This window comes from Netta rufina, assembly GCF_964035555.1.
Source record: "Netta rufina genome assembly, chromosome: 3".
Classification (NCBI taxonomy): Eukaryota; Metazoa; Chordata; class Aves; order Anseriformes; family Anatidae; genus Netta; species Netta rufina.
In genome coordinates this window covers 66,624,128-66,640,596 of record NC_140125.1, presented here as the reverse complement: position 1 = coordinate 66,640,596, position 16,469 = coordinate 66,624,128, and the positions used below count along the sequence as shown (strand labels likewise).

General features: G+C 39.4%; 1 protein-coding gene across 1 annotated transcript in view; it reads right to left on the bottom strand.

Annotated features, from left to right (window-relative positions):
- Positions 1-12,975, bottom strand: part of FUT9 (fucosyltransferase 9) — a gene marked incomplete at both ends in the record, with an annotated part of 101,343 nt that extends 88,368 nt beyond the window's left edge. Inside the window, one exon of the mRNA XM_084283795.1 lies at positions 12,837-12,975. Within this exon, the coding sequence (XP_084139921.1) occupies positions 12,837-12,975 (139 nt within the window). The remainder of the gene's footprint in view (positions 1-12,836) is intronic.
- Positions 12,976-16,469: the final 3,494 nt, after the last annotated feature.

Here is a 16,469-nt window from a genome sequence, read left to right as displayed (position 1 = left end):
TCCCTTGGATATTAGCTTATTTTGTGCCTTGGCTATAGACTTTAATATCTTATAACAACAAATGGAGGCAAAGTGATGAAGGACTATGGGAAAGCTATATTATTGCTCACTGCACTATATCTATTATATGCAAGAACAGAGATCTTCAGTTTCCAAACTAGCAACTAAGTGCTTTTTATAGACCATTAAATTCACTGAAGGTTTCTATTATTAGTAGTTCTCTGTAGTTCCAAAACCTCCTTTTAACACTCTGTTTTTTTAAATGAACTATAAAGGTAAAACTTATCAAGGGGCTTAGTTGGTGCTTTGGTCAAATGCTAAATTCAGTGCTAAGGCACCACTAGTGCTTTTCAGCCCTCATGCAGCTGCAGCCTAGCATCTCAAAGCACTGTGGTGCTTACACAACAAATCCTCAAGCCCTGACCCTGCCCAGACTCTGAACACAAACTCCCTCACAAGAGCAGCAATTGACTCCACAGAGCAACATTAGTCCACTCTTCTGTGAAAGAAGAGTGTCAGATTTAAATTCTTCCTCCATTACCTCTTTAATCAATTATGCAAATTGGCAAAGTTTCAAAAGGAGAAAGTCACTCACTTCATCCCAAAATAACCATTCAGTCAGTAGTAAGGGCACATTTCTGACCTGAAAGTGTCTGTGAGCGAAGTATTTTCTCTAGTTCAGACACATGGGGACATTTTTAAAAGGTCATCCACCCAAATGGTAAGTCCTCTAATTACTGGATACTTGGGTATCAATTAGCAGCATGTTTTAATTATTTTGTAGAAAAGGCAGGTCTGGTGTACGTGCTTACTTTCAGTAAGTAGGTGGTTGCTCAGTGCTGAAAGTAGATCCTTTAAGGTGTAGGTTGTATGTGTATTAATTACTGTCCCATTGTATTTCCTTCTGACACTCAGCTTGCTGATTTCACTGAATTCTGCTCTTACTCATCTATCTCCCATGCTTTCCATGTGAAGCCTAATTCAGGGCAGAGAAACGAGTCTTTAACTGACAAGTACTGTGTTTATAAATGTTTCAATGCCTGATGGCTGAATCCAAGAAGTCTGGGTATTAAAAGACAATTCATTACTTCACTTTTGGTGTCTTGAAGACACATCACATAAAGCGTTCCTATTTAAGTTGCACACAGTCCCTCAGGAAGTCAGGTGGAACAGGCTGGGCTGTGGGCACCCTGCACACAGAACAGATAGTTATGTGAAGTTAGGACACTGACCAGATATTTTGATACAGAGGACAATACATGTCACAAAGCCTGTTTTAAATTCTACCAAGGCAGAAGTTAAGCATCCTGCTTAAGGTTTTAAGGAAGTATGCATATCCATCCATATATTATTCAGATCCTTCTAGCAAAGTAGATATAAAATACTTTCTTTTTTTTTTTTTTCTTTTTTTTTTTTCCTCTCCTTTAGAAACTGAATGGAAGACAAAAAATAAATTGAAATTATTTTATTTTAAAATAAAAGGAAAGGTGATGGTGGTGCTCTTATCAAATCTGATAAGATTTGTTTTCCAAACTGTCCACAGCCTGGGTTTGGTTCTGCTGACTGCCTTCTCTGGCACTGCAACCTGTTGCTCCCAGAGATTATTCTGAGATAAGACATTTGTCACACCTGTAGGAACGATGCCACTACATGGTCAGAATATTTAAATACTAAATATTTATTTGCCCACATGATGAATGACTCTTTAGCCTACTATCCAAAGCAATTGCCCAAGGAATGGGTTCCTGGTTGCAGTACTTAGTCCATATGATCACATAATAGAACATTTATGCAAGTCCTTTAACTTCTTTGATCTTCAGAAGACTTAAGGTGCTTCTTGGGACATAGACAAATAGAACTTTAAGATTGAAAACTGAGCTAGCAATAGGCAACTCCAGGGCAAGGTGATGGTGGATTGTGCTGTTCAGAGACTAAAAGATTATGCTGCCATTTGTCTGGGAGAAGTAGTGTTGTTTTGTAGTGCATCCCATTTACCATACATTGGTTTGGTTTCCAGAGCAGTCTTGGTGTGCAGGAACTAGATTTCTTTTGAAGGAAACTAAATTGGAAGCTCTGCTTACAGCCTGTACCAGATGTACTTTGTCCTGCAGAGGGGACAAATGGATCTGAGCTAATCAGTCCTTTGAACAGCCTCAGACTATGTACAAGGTAGTAACATTTGGTTCAAGACAACAAACTAAATCTAGTCCATGGTAAAAAGCGTTGATCACATATTTTAAATAAAGGGACCTCAGCACCAGCTGCTTTGATCTACTGGTCTGCTCCTGTTGTGCAGAATTACTTGCTAACACAGACAAATACACCCAAGTCATGTTTTTTGTTGCCTAAAACCTCTAATGTATTTAGTTACAACTCTAATGTGAATTTTGCCCTCAATCATCACAGGTAGCTGTTAGTGAAAAGTTCATTTTTTTTTCTTTTTTTTTTTTTTTTTTTCCTGGGTTGAATAAAATGGCTTTTATATAATTAAGAAGTGACAATTTGGGAATCCATGTAAAGGGGAAAAAAAAAAAAGGAAATTCTGATCTGAAATGAAATGAATCTGAGGCATAAAGGAAACAGCGGCAGGAAGAAAGGGAACAGACTGAAAAGGAATACAAGTGGGAGTGAAGCAGGAGAAAATGCTATTTTGAAACAATAGATTGAAAAAATATTTAGAAATATATATATTTCTATTTCAGTAGGTAGAGAATTTTACTATCTCGACTGATCATTGACAATTCTCTCAAGTCTATGCCAGCCTTTTTCCATTTGCTGCTGAAAGAGTTTGTGATTATCACATATTACCCTCCCTTCATGACATCAGGAGAATTCTGTATATTTTGAGGAAAATATGTGCTAAAAAAATTTAGTAGTATAGAAAGAGGCATGGCTGCAGCTGTGGACTGGGAACCTAGTGCCTTGGCTTGCATTTCCGGCTTTGCATCTCTGACCTTCAGAGAGGCAAAATTCTGGAGTAATTTCTTCTACTTACCTAAAAACTACAGATAATCCATAATCATTACACAGCATTAGCCACTTACAAAAATGGGGCACAAACATCAAAATGACTTATTCAACAACCCAGTGAAAGGAACAAATATTATCTGCATAGCGATGAGAGCAAAAAGGAGTACAAATTAGGCCAATCCAAGAAAGTTCAAGAAAAGAAATAAAACCATAAATCTAAACCAAGAAACTGCTCTATTATGGAAAAAAATAAATAAAAATCTCACTTTCAGGGAAGAGGTTTTCAACTAAGCAGGATGCTTAGTAGCTCAGCTGCTACTGTGGACCAGGAAGAATAGGAGTATATATGCTTCTGTGCGTGTGTGTATGTATATGTATATATTCCTATACCAGAAAATATATTTACTTAAAAAAAAAATACATTTAGACACAGTGATTCTATTCAGTAGTTTAGACTGTTCTCTATATAAAACTTAATACAGAAAGCTGCAGATCTTCCTTGTAACATCCAATAGGATATCATATTCTTTTCTGGAGATCAGAGCTGCATGATTTTTTATTTTATTTTATTTTATTTTATTTTATTTTATTTTATTTTATTTTATTTTATTTTATTTTATTTTATTTTATTTTATTTTATTTTATTTTATTTTATTTTATTTTTTATTTTGTTTTATTTTATTTTATTTTATTATTTTTTTTTTCCCAGGGGAGAATGAAGGTGTTTTTACATCAAAATATCTCTTGGAAGAATGTCAATTTCAATAAAACATGTTTTGAATAAGTGACTGCTGTGTATTTTTAACATTTAAAACAACAAATTACTTTGATTTTATCAAAATTAGTCTTCCAAATTTATCCACTACTAGATTATCCTACAAGTAAAATTACTGACCAGAAAAAAATAAATTCTTAATCTGTAGAACATATCAACTTTTTGGTTTTGTTCTTTTCAGAGTAGAAAATTGTAAAATTGTAAAATTTCCCACAAAGTGGTATTTTCATCTAGCCAAGTGCTTCATTACTCAGTGTGCAACAGAATCATAACACGTTTTTTCCTTTGCATCTTAACTGTTAAAGAAAACAGAACTTGTTCCTCAGTGATAAACTTTATACATATAGTAGGTCACTAAATCATTAATTGAAAAGCGGGTGGTCTTCACAGCTAGTCTATTTTGACTTATAACAAGATCAAGAGGAATATGATAATGTGATGTCTGATATAGGGCTATTTGAAAGTGTCGAGATGTTGTGGGAAGAAGCAACTTATTTTAGTAATAGGTAGCCTCCCAGTTTCAGGCTGCATTTCTAAGACAGACATTTGTCTCCATATTTTGTAATCACATCTTATAAATGTGAAAAAACTATGACTTGCTGGTATCTTCTTAGATTATTCACTGATGTACTTCACAGGTTTTGGTCAACTACTTCCTTTTACTGAATTGCACAACTCATTCATACTGTAGCTTATACGCACATACACATACAAACAATTTTCCTAATTGTTTCATTGATTGCATGAAATTAAATTACTCCCAGTCTTATGCTGATTATTGTCAACTGTGTAAAAATCCTGGTCCCACAGCAGTACTGTGCTGAGCTCCAATGTGCAATCAATATGGAATTCCTTCCCATTGACCATTAGCATCACTTGCTACACAAGACTTTGCATAGCACTTTGCACAAAATAGACTTTCCATACAAAAGAAATTTTCGTGCAAAGAGCTAAAAAACAGATTTAGTTATTATAGTCAATATTTTTGTTTGTTGTGTTTTAGCAATATGAATGCTCTCCGATCCTTGCACTTGCCCACCCTAGGACACCTTTGGAAAGAAGACTCTTCCCCTAAATGAGGCCTGAAGGACGTAAACTTTGTCTAGTTATGAACACTAACTCCAACAGATTTTAAATGTTATTTTGTGTCCCCTGGGAAGCCTCACTGGAGAGGCAGATGTTTATTCCTTTTCTTTCCATGCATGCTGTGAACAAGGGTGGCCAGTGGAAAGCCGTGGGGGAGTTGCATAGATCTTTGGGAAGTGCAATTTGGCTCCTTCACTGAGTTCCTCACTAACAACCCTAATCTAAGTGATAATGTATCATGTAGGGACGTCAGTTGTCTCTTAGCGGAGGTGGTTATGGCAAATGTTAAAACTCTCTTAATTATTACAAGTTCTAGAATTAGCAAGCTTGTTATACTCCAAAATGGCATTCATTGGATATTATCACATTTCCTTCTGCATTCAGTATTGTTTAAAAACTCTTTTTAAAGTTTGATAGTTTGCAAGAAACCAATTAGCACTTGTTTCAGAGCAAGCTTACTTCGTTATACTTAAACATTGGCCTTTACACTATGGGTATTTAGAACTGCTGAATAATAGTCTTAAGCAGTTAGTTTGTGAAAATTTTGTATTGCCAGATTAAATAAATCGTAAAATCAGGATAGCCTAGGTTGATAGCCTTGGCTGTGTAGCTGACAAATTTGATTCCAAACATAAAAACACAGGCAATAATAATAACAACTTGAATGCTTTCTAAGTGTAGCTGGATGTTGTCCCATTCCATTTAAATGTAATATTCAGTGTTAGTGACTGTAAAGTATTTCCTTTTTCGATTCCTTAATTTCAAAAGTTTATGATTTTCCATAACTCTCTCCCTCTAAGCCAAGACTTCCCCTGCTTTGGCGAAGAGTAGCAAGGACTCAATTCTGACAAAGTCTGTTAAAGTCAGAGTGCTTATCATAGGACTAACATGTTTTACACAATCAGCCAATTTATTGGAATATTTGCATTCACAGAAATTGGCATACATATAAATGATTGATTGATATGCCTTCATTTGGCATAACCCTAACTTTAAGGAAGGCCTTTCTTCCTTTGTAGTTAAAGCCACTGAAGAAAATTCACTGAAATCCTATTCTGTCAGAATATGCTGTTCAACAGGTATCACAGCGCTCTATGAATTTGGACTAATTTTGGTGAAGTCTTGATTTGAAAGAAAATCTAATAAAATATTCAAATGGTTTCTGGGTTGTTGAGATGTATATTATAATATTTTAAAAGCCTGGCTTGAACAGTTCAGTCTATCTGAAACAATTTGGAGGAAAGACTTCATTTTTTGAGGACTTCTAAATTTGTATCTTTTATTTCAAAAGGACGCAATATTTGACATTTCAATAAGCTCTGAAATGTCACCCTGATAAGCAGAGAGAACTAGATTTGACACTTTATGAGCTTCCTTCACCCCATGGTGTCTGGCAAGGTCTACATTCCACCTGCATCCATCTGTCCTCAGTTAGTAATCTGCTCTGGGTACTACTGTTAGTACCTGACTTCCTAAGATGTGGTGACTCATCTGAAGGTAGCCCTTCAAAATACACAGAGTTGAGGCTGCTTAATAATTTAGAAGCTATTTAAAAATTTGGAACTCCTACCTGGTGTCTCTATTTGGACTGAAAAAAGTGGGTTTTAAAAAAAAAATGCAGGAGGAATTGTGGGGAAAATTTTACACCTACCTGAAAGGAAGTTGTGGGAAGCTGGGGGTTAGCCTCTTCTCACAGGCAACTAGTGATAGGACAGAAGGGAATAACCTCAAGTTGTACCAGGGAAGGTTTAGGTTGGAAATTAGGAGTCATTTCTTCTCAGAAAGAGCACTTAGGCATTGGAATGGGTTGCCCAGGGAGATGGTAGCATCACCATCCCTGGGGGTGTTTAAGGAAAGGTTGGACATGGTTTAGTGGGAGACATTGGTAGTAGGGTGATGGTTGGACCAGATGATCTTGGAGGTCTTTTCCAACCTTAATGATTCTATGATTCTATGAAATGTAAAGACAAAAATGTAAACAAGATGTTAGTGTTGACTTTATCATAAGAATTGGCAGATTTCAGTCAAACTGTTTTCAATCACCAACTTTAACCATAGTTCAAATCAGGAAGAAAGACACCATGTATTAATATTGTATTATGTATTATTAAATAATTGTAATTAATCTTGGACTATAATTATGCTTTTTAGTTATTTTCTTAAAGAATATTTGAGCATCACTCACTTAACCATTAAAGAACATTAATCAGCAATCAATATAAGCTTTATGTAAAATTTGATACCATTTATTGCTAATCACAAAGAAGTCCACATCTGTCCTTTGTTCAGATTTTCAGCTTGTGCATTTCAATATGAGAAATGGTGCCTAATGTTTTAAAAATACCTAGATGCTTTGGGACAGAAGTCAATATACAATTAAAATACAATATATGTATATATACATATATATATATTCTAGATTTTTTATTAGGTAAATGAAACTGTGAGAAAGGCCCTAGATAAATACAAAATTTACAAACACATTCCGTGTTAAAATAAAACCCATCACTCATTTGTTAAATGAATGAAATAAATAGTTTTGAAGTATATGCTTTACATCTTTGTGTCCTTCAAAGTTTGAATTGTATAGATCTCTGCCTTTCCATTCTAGCACTGAAATAGGGAAACAGGTTTTTCTGCACTTTCAATTCTAACACATTTTATCAGTTTGAAACTGCTATAGTTGTAGTTTATCCCGGATAAAGGACATGGAAGAAGACATCTACAGAAAAGAACAAAGCTTTTAACAGCTGGATTATCACTAAGATATACAAAAGTATATTTGTTAGTGTTTCAGCTGGTGGATTCTTTTAGTTCAGAAGCTTTACATACATAATAAGTTTAGGTTGTACTATTACAATAGTGTTTTTTTTCTTTCCTTTTTTTTTTTTTTTTTTTTTTACAAGAGTTGTAGGTTTCATTTATACAAAGCAAACCATTATGTATAAATATCTATTAAAAAGAATCAAATTGTATTTGTTTATTAATTTGTTTTCTGACATTTTGTGCTGTTGGGTATTAGAAGTTACAGGGGAAAAGGTATTAGAATTGGAATATTTTAATTTAGCCAGCTATGGATACATGGTTAAACGTCTGTTGTCTATAAACATGGCTATAATGTATAACATGGTAATACATTGTCTATTGTCAGATCAAGAAATGTAGCATTATCTTGTAAAGAAATGAAGCTCTTTGCTCATGGATTGTTTTCTTTCCAGAATAAAATATCTGACAGCATTAACAGTTTCTCTACATAATTAAAAGAAATAGTGTGAAAGCTTCTTTTTTTTTTTTTTTTTTAATAATAATAATATAAAAGTGTTATTAATTCATTTCACTCTTCTCCAGTTTGTGAAATATGAGCACGTACTTCCAGTAAGATATCCTTGAAGAACTAAATGTCTCAGGGGACTGGTAATCACATTTTTGGAGCCTTTCACCTCTAGTTCACTGATTCAAATACAGCCAACATGAAGTAGTGATGGAAAATCATTGTGGTTTGAAAGCTGGTTTGTGGCCTGTGTGAAATGAACTGGTTATTTCACTCAATTTCTTAAAGGATCTTGGAAAGCACTCAGCACTTTTATAAATGGTGCTGAGGATGCTGAGCTCCTCACAGGATCTGGCCAGCACCTATGAAGACACATCTGGGTCTGATTTCTTTGAAGATGGCAGAGGCCAAGACTGACAAATAAAATCCCACTTCTGATCCATTTCCAGGCAAATTTCCTCAGGAGATTGACCTCTTATAGCAATATCAAGTACCCCATCCAGCAAAGCAGAGCTGAGGCGGCAGCACAAGGTGGTAACTCTGCGTGGCATTGCTGCTCTCTGTGCTTCACAAATGCTGGGCACAAACAGAGTGTCATTTTCTATTTCTGCCGTCTGGCACCTTTTCATTAGAATTAAATGAACTTAATTTAGGAGGAAAAACAATAGGGAAAAAAAAAAAAGAGAGAGAGAGAGAGAGAGAGAAATGACTCTTTTTTGAGGGGGTTGAGTGCATCAGTCTCATTTTATTTTATATTATTTTATTTATTTATTTATTTTATGCAGAGGTACATACATATGTAGAAATAGTTAAGTTATCCTTTGTAAAGCTCATATCTACCATATTCTCAAAAACCCATCTGCCAATACTTTTCCTCCCCAGTTATAAATTATCTCAGCTCTGTGTTTCCCAGTGAAGACTTTAAATTGTCTCCTTCATTAATTCATTTCCTTTACATAAGGGACTTTTCTTCACAAGAAGTGTATCTCTTTTTAAGAAAATATACACATCTTTTTTTTCTTTTTTTTTTTTTTTTTTTCCTGAACATTTAATATGTGGTATTAGGAACTTCCTCAGAGGAGAGGAAGAAAAGTCTATCTTCATTAACCACTAAATATAAAGCAGGGATATTAAAACATCCAGATGTCATGTCAGCTATATACATTGTCTTCTATGATGTCACATTTGATTTTCTTATTTTATGACTTTGACAGCATCATATTAAAAATTTGATTGCACAATGACAGTACAGGTTTTGAATTATTCAGTTTATGAGTGCACTCTTACAGGAAGACTATTTTGTATTTCTTGCCATTTCTGAAAAACTGACATTTAAAAAAATGTAAAAGGAAAGGGAAAATGATCGCTAATAACTAATTAATAACTCAAGCTTGGCAAAGGTAACCTCATTTTAATAGAATATCACACAAATTAAAACTAGATTACATATAACACACAACGTATTTCAAAAGTCATTTGAAACATAATTCTCCGGATGACATTTTGGCCCCAGTGAGATCAATGGCAATATTCCAATTCAGCTTCCGTGAAGCCAGGACCTCCTCCTAACTGAGGATGTTTTAGCAATTGTCAGAATCCTTGTGGTACTTCATTGGATTATCTTTACCAAACCCTTTGCTAACAATGTTCTCCAGATACAAGTGGTTACTGAAATCACTGGGACATTTTCCATTGGACTCCCATTCTTCAAGTCATACCCTTGAAGCTGGAACCTTTGGGGCAGTTTTTGCAACAGTCTTTTGGGGCATATGCTGTGTGTAAACGACTACTACAATGACTGACTGGGTACTACCAGCTTTTGTTTTTGTTCCATTTTTGTTTTTGTTCCTCTGTCTAATGTTACACAAGTGCAATCTGTTTGTTCATTTGCATAAATAACTTCAGCTGTAACCCTTTACAGAGTGACCAAATCTGTTTTTACTTCATTACAATTTACACTTATTTTTTAAATCACTAAAGTTAGAAACATCTGCTCTCCAGCTTGACTAGATTCAGCTAGCTCTTTCATATCAGAACCGTAAAACAAATAATGTTCCATTTTAAGAAACATGTTATTTCCACAGACTAAAATGAAATTTTACTGGTATCAGATATGAAAATGTCATTCAAAATCGAGCCCTTTTACCATCAAACATTACAATTTTTTAACCAGTAGGGCCCAGAAGAACAGTCCATAGCTATACATGCTTTATTATTTCTCACAAGAATTATTTCAGCTGAGCTGTCTGGGCTTGTAAGAACTATAGGATTGACTACAGCTCAGAAGGGTAAAGCTTGGAATATTCCATACCAGACATAAAATAAATCCTTCCAGCTACAGTGATAGGGAAAAATACAAACGATCTTTTCACATCCTGGTTCCTTCAAAATGGTTAGCAGAAATGTCTTTGATTCAGCTCACACCTGTGTCTGTGGAGAAACTCATACTGATTTAATTGAGATCAGAATCATGACCACAGTTATATCAAGAAATGTATTTGTAGTCTCTCCAGAATTTCTGAGGTTTATTCAAGAGTTCAGTTTGTCATTAAAGACATACACTGCTGCTCTTCACCTCCCTTCTAACATGTCTCTATTCCAATTTGAAGATGACAAGATTGCCTGTTTTCATTATAAGCAATGAAAATTAGTTACGGATCACTTACACTATGTCATTTTAGTTCACCTATTTAACCTGCACCTAGTCTGCTTCAACACATGAATCCTACTGGGATAGCATTTTTTCAGTCTTAAATGAACAGTTCCACACTCATGTTGCTTTCCTACTGATAAGCAAAACTTATTTCAAAATGTACAATTGAAAACAAGATATCACAATTCAATAACATTTCATTCTGCAGTATCAATATCGGTCTGTAAATATTCTGCCCAAAATAAAAATGCAAGAGCTTCCAGGACAAAATCCTGCCATCCTTATCATTCACTGCTCAACCTCTACTCAGGCAAACTCCAGCTGGAGATAACAAATGGTAACTATATAGTTGCAGAGTAAAAACTGAGAGATAATATAAACCTTTCCCTATTTAATTTCATGTGTTTTTAGCAGCAGTCCTAGTCAAAGGCTGCATGGTTTAAACACTGTTTCTGGAAAACACTACTGATTAAACAGAAATCAAAATCAGAGCATTTCTCTTACAACTATTTGTGGTCTGACTGGGAACAGGCTGATCATGACCAGTGACAGAAGAACTTATTTCCATAATAACCTTTAAATCTTGTTGTTTCAGGCTGCCACCAGCCGTGGCAGTTAAGGTGTGATGAAAGCTTTCTGATGAGTCTCACAAGCTTTCCTCTCTTTATTGCAGACAAACTCACCATCCTGTAAACTATGCCAGAAAGCTACATCTACAGAAATACAACCTTTCCCTTTAGTACTTGTATGTGGAATTGCTTTAATCTCTTTACCCAGGGCAGTGCAGGACTAAGGAGTTCTCTGTAACTGAGACAGAATGCTAGGAAAAAAAAAAAGAAAAAAAAAAGAAAAAAAAAAGTATAAGTGAAACACTTTAAAAAAATAAATCAAAAATTCCAGCAAAAAATTAACAAAAAGCAGGAATTATGGTAAAAAAATAAATTAAAAGATGTTTCCCCCCAGACTCCTTCAGTCTTAAGTGTTATCACAGCACCAGCTTCTGGAGAAAGAAGTGAAGATTTACTTTGAATCCTATATTCATACTTGTTGGCTATTTGGCAAAGAGGCAAGAGGTATTATTGTTTTTGTTAAGGCAGTTTCCAGGTCTTTAGCATTACTCTGAGCCAGAGATGTTAAATAAAAGGGGGAAGCGCTGCTGCCATAACAACCCTTTTGGCAGGGAACTATTGGGATACAGATAGCTACTACACTACCTACAACCAACCGTGTGCATCATGACACATAAAACCAGAAAAAGGCTTTTCAGCCCCAGCATCTTCAACATTTGCACTCGCCACTCCAGAGCAGCGAAAGCCAAACAAGCACAGACTTCTCCTCCCCATCCCCTCCGACCCTATACTTATTTATTTGTTTGCTGGGGCAGGAGGGGTAGAAAAGTCCATCCCAGAACCGAGTTCTGCCCGAAGGGCTCTCCCTAGAGCATCGCGGAGCGTCTCAGGGCCCGGCACCCCGGGGTGCCACTCGGGGGATGCAGCCAGCTGTGCTCAGCTGGGTCGGGTGTCGTGTGTGTGTGTGTGTGTGTGTCACCAGCACATTAAAATGGTCCCTCGCAAAAGTTAAGGCGCTGAACCCTCCCCCGGGCTGCCCCGGGCATGGGGGGCTGCGGAGGGCGTGCGGGTGTGCGCGGGGAGGAGGGGGCTTCTGGCCCCGGAGCTTGGAAGCGGGGCTGTCGGGGTGTCTGTGCGTGCGGGTGTCCGTCTGTCTGTGACACAGAGGGAGAGAGACCCCCGTGGGAAGGGGCAGCGGGAGGGGCAGCAGGGCGCCAGCCCCTTCCCCCGCAGCTCCCGCGCAGCCCCAGGGCCACCCCCGCCGCTCCTTCCGCCCCCCCGGGGAGGGCAGAAACCGGGGGCCGGGACCCCCCAGTTCCCCGGGGACAGGGGCAGGCGGAGCGCGGTGCCTCCCCCCGCACCCTCCTCAAATCCCCCAGCGCTCATGCCCGGGGCCGCTCCGGGATGGTCGGCGGGGGAGGCTGTGGATGGATGGGGGGGGTGAAGGCACGGCAGGTGCTTTTCTGGGGTGATGGTGGTGCTGTGCGGGGGGGCCGGGGCCCGGTGACTCACCCGTCCGAGGCGGGGGCTGCGGGTATCGCGGCGCTGCCCCCGGGGCGCGGGGGGCGGCGGGGCAGGAGCAGCAGCGGGCGCGGGAGCAGGGGGGAGCGGCGGGGCCCGGGCTGCTCCTGGGCGCGCTCTCGCTGCCCATCCCCGGCGCTGCCGCCGCCGCCGCCGCCGCCGGAGGAGGATGCGAGGGAGAGTCAGCCCCGGGCGCGGGCACGCGCGGCGGCGGCGGGAGGGGAGGCGGGGAGCGGCGCGGGGGCGCGCAGCGGAGGGGGAGCAGCGGGGAAAGGCGGGCGCACGGTCCTGCAACCGTCTGTCCCCCTCAGCCCCGCAGCCCTCCCGGCCCTCAGCCCCGCAGCCCTCCGCCCCGCAGCCCTCATCTGCTCAGACCCCCGGCCCTCAGCCCTCCACCCCACATCCCTCCATCCCTCGCCCCTCCATCTTCCCATCTCTCCATCCCTCCGCCCGTTATCCTTCCATCCCTCCCTCGCCCAGCCATCTCCTTCCGTCCCTCCGTCCCTCCGCTCCCCCTGGCCAGGGAACCGCCGTCTCCCCCCTCTGTCCCCCTCCCTCCGCCGCAGGGGGGCTCCGGAGCCCCCCGGGACCGCGGCGGGCGCGGGCGCGCTGCCGCTCCGCCTGCGCGTCCCCGCGGCGCGCCCCCGGGAAGGGCGCCCCGCTCCTCTGAAGGGCAGGGGGTCCCCCGTGCCCCCCTCGCTCCCCGCAGCCCCCGGGGGAAGAAGCGCACAGGTCGCGCTCTTCCCCGTTCTGTCTTTTATTTTTCCCACCCGGCAGGAGAACACAAAACCGTGCCGTGGCAGGAGAAAAGGCGGTAAACAAGAGGAAAACGTACAGAGTACGGTAATCACCGAACGAGAAATAAACCGCACGCTGGAGTAGTTCTTAAAAGCCGTCTTTCGAGCCTGCTCCTGAAACCTAGAGGACTTCCCAGGTGTTTATTTAGGATCAGGAATAATTTTTTTGACATTAGAAATAAAAGAGACAGCAGCTCAAAATGCATTGTGTGAACGTAAGAACTGTCAATCAAGCCTGCCAAATAAACCACCGTACTAAAAGCTGGCCATCAACTCTTTATCCTTGTTCTCAACTCTCCCTGCATTACATAATGTTGTTAAACTGCTGCAAGTATGTTCGGGGAAAGGATACAGTGATGATGAGAGCATGGCACTCTCTATGAGAGTACATCAGTAGCCTTACCTGCCAAGGAGTTGTTTCAGAGGTTCATCCGTCCTTTTTTCATCAGCCCTCCAAGTAAACAATCGACTAAACGTTTGGTGCAGACATATGATTCCCCAGTGTCAGTGCCTCTGCCCTCGACGTTTCTGAATTGCTTGTAGATTATTAACTTACTATGCTCTTCCGCTCTGCCTTGTACCAACAGCTATGCAGGTATCAACAGCTCCCACTTGTGAAGCCGGGGAAGAGAGAGATTGGGTAGATTTCCATGCTGCTCCACATTTCAAACTGCTGATTTGCTGTAAGGGCTACAGTCGCTCAGGGAATTGGTCTGTGCCTCTAACAGGTTTATTCCAAAGAGAGGCCTGACCCGAAGTTCACCGAAGACAGCACAAATATTTCTATAACCACGGTCGAACTGGTTTAAACCACTGTGAGCTCACTGCTGGCATGAAGATATTCCTGAGTGCCACTGTTCTTTCATGCTAGTAAGAACTCTCTGGGGAAAAAAAGGATAATTACCAATATGCACATCTTTTCCATAAAACTGTTGAGAGATACAGATACTTGTTTTTGCTGCTCTGTAGCTATTAGCAAAAATATGTGCTAGACAGCAGGTTACAGTCCCTGGCTAGGGCATGTCTTCTGGTCTCTGTAAGCTCATACCAAGCCATGTAACCAGCAGATGCAGTGGGAAAAACGGAACACCATGAAACTCCTAGGTCTAAATGTGGACATTTGTAAAGCCAGCAGGAGTAAGGCTCAGTGTTTCATTGCTGCTCACAAGGAAATTCCTAACAAATTGGCTTTTCAGGGCTTTTCTCTTCTTTGGTCTCAGTCCTGGGATTAGGTCTGAGCACCCCATTAGCTTACAGATTTCTGTTATTTTCCTTGTATTGAGTCCCATCTTCTTTCTGCTTTCTCCAGTAAGGGCTACAAGCCATTAAAAGAAATGTTAGTGGCCAGTTAGGAAAGTGAAGGTAAACTGGGGATTTGGACTCTGTATAGATAACATTTTTGAGCAAGAATTTCGTGTGAGTCTCACTGACATCTGGTTAATTTTTCTTTTAGTATAGACATCACAGGCTTTAAGTATACTTAAGACAATTTTTTTACTATAGCTTTTTTTTTTTTTTTTGGCCCCCTCTTGCTTCTTGTTCTGTAGTTAAAGGTGAATGGCCACAGTAGGGACAACAGAGTTCAGTGTAACAGTAGCCTGGTAGTTAAAGTGATTCCAGAGAAATGGGAGACTGAGGGTAAAGACTTTTTCTCTGAGATTTGGAATAGGAAATGAACCATGGAGGTCTTGTGTCTGTTCTCAAATGAATTACTTAGTTCTCTCCTAGCTTTGACTCCAAATTTTATCTGCATGAACACAAGCACATATATGCCCACAGAAATGTTTTCCCTCACCAAGGTGAATTTTTTTGAAGATGTGTCTGTTCTTAAAAAAATCCAGAGCTCTGTTCAGATTCTTGCATGCTCTTTACACATATACCTTATATTATATACATATGTTATATATTGTCATTTTCCAAGTAAGGGGTTAGCAAGATTGCTTTAGTTTCATATTATATCACCATTTTGTGTTTATGAAGAATACAAATATTAACCCTTACTTTTCAATATCACTCTTGTGAACAGGTTTATTCTTAGATATGAGGTTGCATCTCTTCTATAAATCCTTTGGATGAGAGCAGTAAACATGCTTTTTCCCACTAGAGATATAATTTAAGTCTTTTGTGATTATAGAATTGCCATATAAATTGGCTTTGCAAAATCTAGCTGCTGAGCTTGCTACCTTAGAATGGATATATACATATATATGTTGTTTTCTGAAGATTCCAAAATATTTGCAGAGAGCACAGTTTGATAAAAGGTTTCATTCACATAATGGAAAAAAAGTGGATATTAATAGAAGTTTAAAAATAAAGTAAGTGTAGATACAGACTGATTGTTTTAAGCAGCATATTTTAAAGGTCAAAAGAAACAGAACAATTTTAAAATAAAACAAATCCAAACAATCCCCTCCCCAGACAGCTCCCCAGCCCCTAAGGGGGGGGGGGGGGAAGGGGTTGTTGTTTAGTTTTGTTTCATTTTTTCTTTAAAATGGTCTGAACATTTATTTCAGGCATGTTTTTAAAGAGCATACTTCAACAAACATTTAAGCTCTTACTAAAAACATATATGCAGCACGTGCATTGTTCCACTGATGTTATCTGTATCAAGCTGGTCTTACCAGTGTTTTCAGGAGCAGGTCTTCCCTTTTCATCTGCATTCATTTCAGATGGCCCAGGACCCATGCTCATGGGAGTTCTGTGCACATTTTCCTATTTGTAATTGATTGTTAGCTTCTGGGTTAAGTGCAGCATTTAAAAATCTATCATCCTTTGGCTTACTGTTCATGATGTTCATTAGTTATGGCTTGCCTTAAACTTGGCCCTG